The 13,186-nt window shown below is 42.2% G+C and overlaps 1 protein-coding gene across 1 annotated transcript; it reads left to right on the forward strand.

Moving 5' to 3' along the window:
- Window positions 1-948: 948 nt before the first annotated feature.
- LOC121495321 (olfactory receptor-like protein OLF4) lies at window positions 949-1,881 on the forward strand. The gene has a single exon (XM_041762604.1). It carries the CDS (start codon window positions 949-951, stop codon window positions 1,879-1,881), a length of 933 nt encoding a protein of 310 aa, XP_041618538.1.
- The last annotated feature ends 11,305 nt before the right edge of the window (window positions 1,882-13,186 follow it).

Raw genomic sequence — 13,186 nt, forward strand, 5'->3', positions numbered from 1 at the left:
AGACAGGAAAATAACACAACCCAGGAAGCCATGGTATCCTGTGGGTGTGTGACTTATAGAGCGTGAGCTGTCCTCACAGCAGGGTGCCAGGACTCCTAAATCCCAAGATGACACAACACAAGGGCCAGGACTCAATCAAGAGAGCCACTAAGAAGGGGATCTGGTTCAATTCCTGGGATGCCTTTGCAACAGGATGAACACAGTGGGAGAGGCACTGTGGACAGGGAAGTCCCTGTGTCATGAGATTTCAGAGGTAGCAGAGAGAACACTCCTCTCCTCAGCGTGTCTGATGGTGTCTCTCCTCAATCTCCCTCCTGCTCATTCCTCTTGCAGCACTGGCTTTACTTCTTCAACCTGAACATTGGAAACAACTACCTTCCTTGGGGCCTTTGCATTGACCATTCCCTCAGCCGGGCACACACTTCCCCCATAATCCTTGGTCTACCTCCCTCTCTAACTTGAGGTCTGTGTTCCAGGGCCCTCCTGTTTGCAGAATGGCCTCCACATCCATGAAAATAGCATGCCCTATTCTTCTCTGCTTTATCCCTGTTTTCCCTTTCTTCATACCACTGCCACCAACTGAAATGCTATTTAGTTTTCTTATTTATTAATGTATTCTTTCTCCATCATTTTGTTCTTTAGCACCCCATACTCCTTGCCTAGACATGCCAGAATGTGACCAGAGCTCAATTTATGTTTCCAAAACTTAGAATAATTTTTAAATTAAAACTGTAGAATACAGGCCCTTTTGTGAAAAACGTAATTGGAACAAAAATTCCACAACTATAGTGGTACGGGGGATCTCCTTATGGAGACCATTTACTGGCATAACATATTGAAGTGAATTTCTGGAATAAAAAAGAAAGCATTTCAAATCTTAGAGTAACATAAGTTTGTGTGAAAATTAGTCATGCTATTTGCTTCTGTCCTTGAAGTCATCTCCACCACATGGAACCAGGAAATGATACACGAATTTCAGAGTTTCTTCTTCTGGGATTATCAGAGGAACCAGAATTGCAAACCCTCATATTTGGGCTTTTCCTCACCATGTACCTGATCACTGTGTTTGGAAATCTACTCATCATCCTGGCCATTGGCTCTGACTCCCACCTCCACACCCCCATGTACTTCTTTCTTGACAACCTGTCCTTTGTAGACATCTGTTTCACCTCCACCACCATCCCCAAGATGCTGCTGAATATCCAGACTCAGAGCAAAGTGATCACTTATGAAGGCTGCATCTCACAGATTTATTTTCTCATACTCTTTGCCGTGTCAGACATCTTTCTTCTGAGTGTGATGGCCTATGACCGGTATGTGGCCATCTGCCATCCCCTACACTACATGGTCATCATGAACCCTCATCTCTGTAAACTGCTAGTTCTGGTGTCCTGGATCATGTCTATCCTGAATTCCTTGCTACATTGTTTAATGATGTTGCGGCTGTCCTTCTGTACACACTTCCAAATCCCCCACTTTTTTTGTGAACTCAACCAGATGATCCAACTTGCCTGTTCTGACACCTTTCTTAATAACTTGGTGATGTATTTTGCAGCTGTCCTGCTGGCTGGTGGTCCTTTCGCTGGGATCCTTTACTCTTACTCTAAGATTGTTTCCTCCATACACAGAATCTCATCAGCTCAGGGCAAGTATAAAGCATTTTCCACCTGTGCATCTCACCTCTCAGTTGTCTCCTTATTTTATTGTACGATGCTTGGTGTGTACCTTAGCTCTGCTGCTACCCAGAGCTCCCACACAAGTGCAATGGTCTCTGTAATGTACACTTTGGTTGCACCCATGCTGAACCCCTTCATCTACAGCCTGAGGAACAAAGATATAAAGAGGGCTCTGAAAAGAATCATTGGGGTTCCAGAGATGTAAGGGCCAATCGTCATGGGGCTGAAGAAGTGCCCATGATTTCAGGACTCACAGCCTCAGAGCCAGGAACTGCCATTCTTTGATCAGACAGTGGAAGTAGAATCTGCTCATTCTATTTATTTCCTGGAATTTCCATTTGTTTGAATTCAGCTTCTCCATACACTCGCTTTATTAGACTTCTACTCTGTCTGATATACATAGTTTTCCCCTTTGTCCATATCCTACTTTTTCAAAGTTTTTTTCAACCTTGGTAAAAAATATTTGGAAATTCTCATTTATATCATGGGGTACCATGGATCTCTTAAGAATACTTTCTACTGAGGAAACCCTCTTGCATTGTTGGTGGGAATTCAAGCTGGTACAGCCACTCTGGAAAACAGTATGGAAGTTCCTCAAGAAGTTAAAAATGGAGCTACTGTATGACCCAGCAATTGCACTACTAGGTATTTACTCCAAAGATACAGATGTAGTGAAATGAAGGGTCACCTGCACCCCAGTGTTCATAAGAGCAATGTCCACGACAGCCAAACTGTGAAAACAGTCAAGAAGTCCACTGGTAGATGAATGGATAAAGATGTGATATAGATAGATAGAAAGATAGATAGACATATAGATAGATACATAGATAGAATATTACTCAGCCATCAGAAAGGATGAATACTTACAATTTACATTGAGGTGGACAGTACTAGAGGGCATTATTCTGAGCAAAATAAGTCAATCAGAGAAAGAATTATCATATGGTGGTTTCATTCATATGTGGAATACAAGAAATATCGCAGAGGATCATAGAGTAAGGGAAGAAAACTGAATGGGAATAAATCAGAGAAGGAGAAAAATCTAAGAGACTCTTAACTATAGGAAACAAACTGAGGGTTGCTGGAGGAGAGATGGGTGGGGGTTGGAGTAATTGGGTGATGAGCATAAATAGGGCACATAATGTGATGAGCCGTAGGTGTTATATGCAGCTGAACACTACATCTGAAACTAATGACATACTATATGTTGGCTAATTGAATTTAAATATTTTTTAAAAGAAAGAAAAATAAATAAACAAAAGTAGAAAAAAAAAAGGAATACTTTCTACCGGGGCACCTGGGTGGCTCAGTCTGGTTATATGGCTACCTTCAGCTCAGGTCTTGATCCCAGGGTCTGGGAATTGAGCCCCATGTTGGGCTCCCTGCTTGGTGAGGGTCTGCTTCCCCCATCCCTCTATCAGTCCCCCTGTTTATGCTTGCTCTCTCCCTCTCCTCTGTCAAATAAATAAATAATCTTTTAATTTAAAAATGGATACTTTCTACTCAAGGAACATATATAATCCCAAGTAATCTTCTCTTATTTTACTAAAAGGATAGTCATGAGTCATATTTTTCTTTTTTTATAATAAATTTATTTTTATTGGTGTTCAATTTGCCAACATACAGAATAACACCCAGTGCTCATCCCGTCAAGTGCCCCCCTCAGTGCCCGTCACCCATTCACCCCCACCCCCCACCCTCCTCCCCTTCCACCATCCCTAGTTCGTTTCCGAGAGTTAGGAGTCTTTATGTTCTGTCTCCCTTCCTGATATTTCCCACACATTTCTTCTCCCTTCCCTTCTATTCCCTTCCACTATTATTTATATTCCCCAAATGAATGAGAACATATAATGTTTGTCCTTCTCCAATTGACTTACTTCACTCAGCATAATACCCTCCAGTTCCATCCACGTTGAAGCAAATGGTGGGTATTTGTCGTTTCTAATGGCTGAGTAATATTCCATCGTATACATAAACCACATCTTCTTTATCCATTCATCTTTCGATGGACACCGAGGCTCCTTCCACAGTTTGGCTATTGTGGACATTGCTGCTAGAAACATCGGGGTGCAGGTGTCCCGGCGTTTCATTGCATCTGAATCTTTGGGGTAAATTCCCAACAGTGCAATTGCTGGGTCGTAGGGCAGGTCTATTTTTAACTCTTTGAGGAAACTGCACACAGTTTTCCAGAGTGGCTGTACCAGTTCACATTCCCACCAACAGTGTAAGAGGGTTCCCTTTTCTCCGCATCCTGTCCAACATTGAGTCATATTTTTCATGTAGAAAAAATAGTTTGTTAACTAAGGATATTTATATAATTTTATAATAAATGGAAGTATGAGATCCCATTTTTCTCTTTAGTGCACATCAATACTTTGTACATCATTGCCTTCACTGCTTATCCTGAAAATGTAGGCTAACTTATATGTTGTCTATAGGTAGTCTTGAGTTCCATTCTCCTTATTAGGGTCATGTTCTCCTATCCAGCTATGTCCACCATGCCTACCACAGTGATGGGAAAAAATGATTACCAAGTACATGTCTCCAACTGGGGTCTACACAGAAACAAATATTAAAATAGATTAACTTCATATTGCCTTTGAGCTAGGGAAGATCTTAAATATGATGAAGAAAAATTGAAAGTATACTTTGTATTACTGAGCAAAATATTTCATTGTATGCTGTCCATCCATTCATTGAAGTATGAAGTTTGGTGTCCATGCACAAAATTTGGGCTTTTTCTGTTGGCATGAAGAATTGGTTGGCATGGTTTTTGGCTGGTTTTGTTTTGTTTTGGTTTGGTTTGGTTGGCATGTTTATGATGTTTTACTGAAATGTCTTTCTCTTTCTGCAACATAGAAATAGGACTCTTTGCTCTAAATGAAATATCTCCTCCTTTCTAAATTTTGTCACAACTATGAAATGGGTGATGATTGAACAATATCAATATCATCAATTCTTTATCATCCATATATATACTCAGGATCAAAGAATGACTCATTAGAGAGATTGAATTCCCATCCAGACATATGATTAAGGTCACATTTTTTGTGCAAAGAGGCATCTCCTTCCAGCCTCTCTTGGTGACCTGAAAGAACCCTAACCAAGCCTGTCTTTATTATAGTCTTCTAAAATAAATGTATAGAAGCACTTTGTTGAAGTCCAAGGAAATGTTCAAGGTTAAGAATGTATGTGTATGTGTGTGTACATTTGTATACATCTTTATCTCAAATAAACATGTTCACACACATTTATGTAGACACACAGAAACTTATTTAGATCTCATCTATTGTGTTGAAAAAACCTGGAAGTTGGAGGGAATATATATTGAAAGAACAAATATTTGAATCAACATAGAACGTAGAATTTTGACACAAACATTTAAGTAGAATGGGTGACCTTAATTTTAATAAGAAATTGGTTCTTTTTATCTCAAATCTTCAAAGTCCTCAGAATCATGACCACATTTGTATTTCTGCAGTGGGAAATCATTGTCCAGCTAAAGGGGCAGATTATCTCCAAGCTGAAACTGATTTTCTCCTTCCATTTTAGGTGGGATTTCAATATCAAATGCCTTTACCCAAGGGAAGTTGACTGAATGAGTTGAAAGGCTCAAACTTCATTCCTACAAAAAATACTTTTCTGAACAAATGTCTGTATTCAATTCCTGCTGTAACAAATGACCACATCAGTGGCTTAAAACAAAGATTTATCCTATGTTTCTAGAAGGTCAGAAGCCCAAAATGGGTCTCATTGGGCTATAATTAAGAGTCTGCCGGGCTTTGATCCTTCTGGATACTCCAGAGGGGAATTCACTCCCTTTCCTATTTCACTTTCCCATGGCTACCTGCCTTTTTTGTCTCACGGACATTTTCCATCTTCAAAGCCCACAGCACAGAGTCTGAAAATGTCTCTCAGATTCTAGTTCTTTGTCCTCCCTCTTTCACGTTTAAAGGACCATTCTCCTCTGTAGATGTGATTACACTAATCACATCTAGATAACCCAGGCTAATCTCTTTATATCAAGATCAGTGATTAGCAGCCTTATTCCATCTACTGGCTGCATTCTCCTTGCTCTGTAAACAAAGGTTTTCAAAAGTTCTTTTTTTTTGTATATTTTTTATTGGAGTTCAATTTGCCAACATATAGTATAACACTCAGGGCTCATCCCATCAGGTGCTGCCCTCAGAGCCCGTCACCCAGTCACCCCATCTTTCTGCCCTCCTCCCCTTCCACTACCCCTTGTTCATTTCCCAGAGTTAGGAGTCTCTCATGGCTTGCCACCCTCTTTGATTTTTCCCACTCATAATTTCTCCTTTCCCCTATTACCCTTTCACTATTTTTTATATTTCCCGTATGAGTAAAACCTCAAGATTGTCCTTCTCCGATTGACTTACTTCACTCAGCAATAATAACCTCCAGTTCCATCCATGTCACCATCTCACACCAGTGAGAATGGTAAAAATTATCAAAAGTTCTTTGAATGAGGATGTGGACATGTTTTGGAAGCCCTTTTTTGCCTATTACTAAGTCTTTTTCAAATATAAATTTTTTTATGACACTCAAGAGCCTTTATACAAAAGAATTTCAAGGCACCTGGGTGGCTCAGTCAGTTGAGCTTCTGATTCTATTTCCACTCAGGTCGTGATCTTGGGATCCATGCAGGATCAAGTCTTGCATCAGGCTCTGTTCTTCTTGCAGAATCTGCTGGAAATTATCTTCCTCTCCCTCTCCTTCTGCTTTTTCCCTGCTGTCTCTCCCTCTATCTCTTTCTTTCTCTCTGTCCGTTTCTCCCTCTCTCTCTTTCTCTTCCCCCCCCCATTGTAAAATAAATAGATAAGATCTTTTTAAAAATTAAAAATTAAAAATAATTGAACACAGAATTTATCAATACCCATAGAGTTATGCGAAAAATTTTTCTTTCAAAATTACAAACACAGAAGACTCCTAGTGGAGAAGACCTAAAGCTACCCACACATGACTCTAACACAGAAACATAGAGCCTTACTCTCAAACTGTGCCCCACAGACCAGGACCTGAAGCATCAACACTACCTTGAAGTCTGTTAGAAATGCATCATCCGTGGACCCACTAGGCACCCGATGAATGAGAATTTGCATTTTATCTACAAACTTTGGTGATTTGTATGCACAATGAAGGTGGAGAAATGTTGGTCTAAAATCATATTTCTCACCTTCTCACTGTTGACACTTCAGCTGGATAAATATTTGTGTTGGGTGTTGCTGATTATAAATGTTCAGCAGCATCACTTCAGACATGGTCAAATATCCCTTTGGGCAAAATCCTGTCTGGTTGAGAACCACTGTGCCAGTGTGAGAACTGGAAGCATTGTGACAGAATTCCAATAAAGGCTTCATCCAGTTCTACATTTATACTGTGATATTGTGATTTATACCTTAAAAACATACATTTAGTCTACATCCCCATTTCTGGAACAGAGCTTCTAAAACTTCAAATTTTCTAAGTGATAAGAGCCATAAAGATGTCTTTTATTAGGTTAATGAGGTGAATTTGGGAAAGCAAAGGAGGACTATGTGATTAGAGGACTGGAACCTTAGTTCCCACCCCCTAATCTCCTGGGATCAGAGAGGGGCTGGAGATGGAGTTTAATCACCAATGTCCAATAATTTAATCAATCATGTCTATATAATGAAGCTTCCATAAAAACCCAAAAGGATGGTTCAGAGAGCTTTCAGGCTGGTGAACACATGGAGACTGGTAGAGTGGCATGCCTGGAGAAGGCATGGAAGGTCCACACACTTTCCCCATACCTTGCCCTATGCATCACTTCCATCTAGCATCATCCCTCCCCTGAGGTAGTACAGCTTAGGAGGACAGGACTCAAGAGATAGCCATAAACTTGAGCATGCACAAGCTTGCCTACTGAGTCCATCATTTGAGCACCTAAGGTCAGACCCAAGGTGGGCAAGAAGATTCCTGGTAGAGAAGATCTAAAACAATATCCTTGACTCAAATGCTGAATGACACCCTTAATATTCAAAGACTGGCCCACAGACCTGGACTAGTAACATCAGTGTCAACTGGGAAACAGTTATAATTACAGGAACTCTGAGCCTCACCCACTTCCTGCCAAATCAGAATCTGAATTTGAACAGAATCCTCAAGTGATTTAAATATACATTAACATTGAAGAAGTTCTGGTCTAGAATAGTGTTTCACAACCTCTACACCATTGAGACATTTGTGCTAGATGATTCTTTGTGGTGGGGGCCATCCTGTGCATTGTAGAATAAGGGGCAGCATCCCTGGCCTCAACCTCTAGATGTCAGTAGCACCTCCCTAGTTATGACAACCAAAGATTTCTCCATAATTGTCAAGTGTACTTTGGAGGCAAAATCGCCCCTGCTTGATAATCACTGACCTAGAGCATGAGAACTAGAAATATCTTGGGGGAGTTCCAGTCAAAGCTCATCCCTCCCTCAGCTAATAACCCTGGGTATCTCATTTCACACTTCTGAGTCTCACTTTTGCAACTGTAGATTAGGGTTCATTACTGTACAGATCTTACAGAGTGAACTTTTGTAAAAATGAAATAAAACAATCCACATAGGATTCTCACTCAGTGTGTGGTGCCTAAAAAGATTTAAATATCTCATAATTAACAAACTTGTTTAAATGGAACGCTAAATGGCAGCTCTTAATTTGTGTTATCAGCATAAATCACCTGATTAATCAAAAACATCACGAAGACAAGGGCACAGAACCCATATGTTTATAGCAAATTAACATATCCCTTTCTCTTGTTGAAGAGAGGAAAAGCAATTTTCTAGAGTGATCTGGAGACCTCTGCCATAAGACAATACTTTGAAGGTCCATGAGACCTGGTTACCAGGTCCCTCAGTCTTAGATTTGGAGAAAACATGAACTCAAAAATGGAATAAGATGCAAGGAGGTTAGAGCTCTAGAAGGCAGGCAAGATTATAGAGAAGAAGTAATAAAAACTGAATTGACCTGACTTCTAATCTGGTCTCCTGGGAACAGAGAATTGGCAGGACAAAATCTCTTTTCTGTCCAGACTAGTGGCCCATGGGGAAATAATATGCTCTGGGTGGGAGTAACAATGGAAACAGTGTCTAATGAGAAGACACAGTGAACTGTAAATACCTCTTCCGTTGCAGTCCCTTATCATGATGCATCCTTGTGTGGGACAGGACATGAATGTTGCTTTTGAGTTCCTAAGTCTGTCTGCAGGACCTATGCTTCACAGTTTCCTGCTGTCCTCTCTGGGAACAGAGCTTCAGTCTCCATCATCAACCATCCAGGGAGGAATTGGGACCTTCACACAGATCTTTCATCTTATAGACCCCACCCAGGTGAGTCTGAGAGCTCAGCAGGTATTTCAAGAAAGGATCAAAGAGAACAAAACCTAAGAACTTTTACCCGAGATCATCTGAGAGCCCGACCAACCTACACCAGAGCCAAGAGATTGCATGTTTGTTTGATAGGTTGACTACTTAGTTTAAGAATCATACAGATTCACTCATAGGGGAATATAAGAAATAGTGAAAGGGATTAAAAGGGAAAGGAGGGGAACTGAGTGGGAAAAATTAGAGGAGACAAACCATGAGAGATTCCTAACTCTGGGAAAGAAAGGGGTGCAGAGGGGGGAGGGGCAAGATGGCGGCAGAGCAGGGTCCCCAGGTCACCTGTCCTCAACAAATTACCTAGAAAACCATCCAATCATCCTGAAAATCTACGAATTCGGCCTGAGATTTAAAGAGAGACCAGCTGGAACGCTACAGTGAGAAGAGTTCGCGCTTCTATCAAGGTAGGAAGACGGGGAAAAAGAAATAAAGGAACAAAAGGCCTCCAGGGGGAGGGGCCCCGCGAGGAGCCGGGCTGAGGCCGGGGCGAGTGTCCCCAGGACAGGAGAGCCCCGTCCCGGAGGAGCAGGAGCTGCACCAACCTTCCCGTGCGGAAAGGGCCTCCCCGGGAATTGGAGCAGGATCCCCAGAAAGGCGGGGATGCCCTCGGGCTCCCTGGGACAGTAACAGGCACCTGCGCCCCGGAGAGTGCGCCGAGCTCCCTAAGGGCTGCAGCGCTCGGCGGGACCCGGAGCAGCTCGGAGGGGCTCGGGCGGCGGCTCCGCGGAGGGGGCTGCGCGGCTCCGGGAACAGCTCGGCGGCGGCGGCTCGGGCGGAGGAAGAAGCTCTGCGGAGGGGGCGGCGCGGCCCTGGGAACAGCTCGGGGGGGCTCGGGCGGCGGCTCCGCGGAGGGGGCTGCGGGGCGGGAGCGAATCCAACAGCGCAGGCCCCGGAGCACAGGGCCCGGGACACAGCCCAGGATCCGGCCTCCCCCGGGACAGGCAGAGGCCGGGAGGGCCCAGGACAGCAAGGACGCTCCTGCCTGGAACTGAGCAGATCAGCGGACCCGCCCGGGAGCCCCCAGGCCCTGCAGACGGAGAGCCCCGGAGCTACTGCGGGAGCTGACTCCAGGGTCCCAGAGCTGCCCCCGCCACTGTGGCTTCCTCCCGGGGCCTCACGGGGTGAACAACCCCCACTGAACCCTGCACCAGGCAGGGGCAGAGCAGCTCCCCCAAGTGCTAACACCTGAGAATCAGCACAGCAGGCCCCTCCCCCAGAAGACCAGCTAGACGGACCAGTTCCAAGGGAAGTCAAGGGACGTAAAGTATACAGAATCAGAAGATACTCCCCCGTGTTTTTTGTTTTTTGTTTTTTTTCTTTCTTTTTGATTTCTGATTGCTTCCCCCACCCCTTTTTTTTTCACCTTTCTTTTTTCTTTCTCTCTTTCTTCTCTTTTTTCCTTTTTTTCTTCTTTTTCTTTTTTCTTTTTCTCTTTTCTTTCATTCTCTCTCTCTTTTTTTTCACCTTTTCCCAATACAACTTGTTTTTGGCCACTCTGCACTGAGCAAAAGGACTAGAAGGAAAACATCACCTCAAAAGAAAGAATCAGAAACTGTCCTCTCTCCCACAGAGTTACAAAATCTGGATTACAAATCAATTTCAGAAAGCCAATTCAGAAACACCATTATACAGCTACTGGTGGCTCTAGAAAAAACCATAAAGGACTCAAGAGACTTCATGACTGCAGAATTTAGATCCAATTGGCAGAAATTAAAAATCAATTGAATGAGATGCAATCCAAACTAGAAGTCCTAACGACGAGGGTTAACGAGGAGGAAGAACGAGTGAGTGACATAGAAGACAAGTTGATGGCAAAGAGGGAAACTGAGGAAAAAGAGACAGACAATTAAAAGACCATGAAGACAGATTAAGGGAAATAAACGACAGCCTGAGGAAGAAAAACCTACATTTAATTGGGGTTCCTGAGGGCGCTGAAAGGGACAGAGGGCCAGATATGTATTTGAACAAATCCTAGGTGAAAACTTTCCTAATCGGGGAAGGGAAACAGGCATTCAGATCCAGGAAATAGAGAGATCCCCCCCCCTAAAATCAATAAAAACCATTCAACACCTCGACATTTAATAGTGAAGCTTGCAAATTCCAAAGATAAAGAGAAGATCCTTAAAGCAGCAAGAGACAAAAAGTCCCTGACTTTTATGGGGAGGAGTATTAGGGTAACAGCAGACCTCTCCACAGAGACCTGGCAGGCCAGAAAGGGCTGGCAGGATATATTCAGGGTCCTAAATGAGAAGAACATGCAACCAAGAATACTTTATCCAGCAAGGCTCTCATTCAAAATGGAAGGAGAGATAAAGAGATTCCAAGACAGGCAGGAACTGAAAGAATATGTGACCTCCAAACCAGCTCTGCAAGAAATGTTAAAGGGGACTCTTAAAATTCCCCTTTAAAAAGAAGTTCAATGGAACAATCCACAAAAACAAGGACTGAATAGATATCATGATGACACTAAACTCCTATCTGTCAATAGTAACTCTGAATGTGAACGGCTTAATGACCCCATCAAAAGGCGCAGGGTTTCAGACTGGATAAAGAAGCAGGACCCATCTATTTGCTGTCTACAAGAGACTCATTTTAGACAGAAGGACACCTACAACCTGAAAATAAAAGGTTGGAGAACCATTTACCATTCAAATGGTCCTCAAAAGAAAGCAGGGGTAGCCATCCTTATATCAGATTAACTAAAAGTTACCCCGAAGACTATAGTGAGAGATGAAGAGGGACACTATATCATACTCAAAGGATCTATCCAACAAGAGAACTTAACAATCCTCAATATATATGCCCCAAATGTGGGAGCTGCCAAATATTTAAACAAATTAATAAACAACGTGAAGAAATACTTAGATAATAATACACTTATACTTGGTGACTTCAATATAGCTCTTTCTACCCTCGATAGGTCTTCTAAGCACAACATCTCCAAAGAAACGAGAGCTTTAAATGATACACTGGACCAGATGGATTTCACAGATATTCACAGAACTTTACATCCAAACTCAACTGAATACACATTCTTCTCAAGTGCACATGGAACTTTCTCTCCAGAATAGACCACATACTGGGTCACAAATCGGGTCTGAACCGATACCACAAGACTGGGATCGTCCCCTGCATATTCTCAGACCATAATGCCTGAAATTAGAACTAAATCACAACAAGAACTTTGGAAGGACCTCAAACACGTAGATGTTAAGGACCATCCTGCTAAAAGATGAAAGGGTCAACCAGGAAATTAAGGAAGAATTAAAAAGATTCATGGAAACTAATGAGAATGAAGATACAACCGTTCAAAATCTTTGGGAGGCAGCAAAAGCAGTCCTGAGGGGGAAATACATTGCAATACAAGCATCCATTCAAAAACTGGAAAGAACTCAAATACAAAATCTCACCTTCCACATGAAGGAGCTAGAGAAAAAACAGCAAATGGACCCTACACCCAGCAGAAGAAGAGAGTTAATCAAAATTCGAGCAGAACTCAATGAAATCGAGACCAGAAGAACTGTGGAACAGATCAACAGAACCAGGAGTTGGTTCCTTGAAAGAATTAATGAGATAGATAAACCATTAGCTAACCTTATTAAAAAGAAGAGAGAGAAGACTCAAATTAATAAAATCATGAATGAGAAAGGAGATATCACTACCAACACCAAGGAAATACAAACCATTTTAAAAACATATTATGAATAGCTATGAGCCAATAAATTAGGCAATCTGGAAGAAATGGACGCATTCCTGGAGAGCCACAAACTACCAAAACTGGAACAGGAAGAAATAGAAAACCTGAACAGGCCAATAACCAGGAAGGAAATTGAAGCAGTCATCAAAAACCTCCCAAGACACAGAGTCTAGGGCCAGATGGCTTCCCAGGGGAATTCTATCAAACGTTTAAAGAATAAATCATACCTATTCTACTAAAGCTGTTTGGAAAGATAGAAAGAGATGGAGTACTTCCAAATTCGTTCTATGAGGCCAGCATCACCTTAATTCCAAAACCAGAGAAAGACCCCACCAAAAAGGAGAATTACAGAACAATATCCCTGATGAACATGATGCAAAAACTCTCAACAAGATACTAGCCAATAG

This window comes from Vulpes lagopus, chromosome 7 (genome assembly GCF_018345385.1).
Source record: "Vulpes lagopus strain Blue_001 chromosome 7, ASM1834538v1, whole genome shotgun sequence".
Classification (NCBI taxonomy): domain Eukaryota; kingdom Metazoa; phylum Chordata; class Mammalia; order Carnivora; family Canidae; genus Vulpes; species Vulpes lagopus.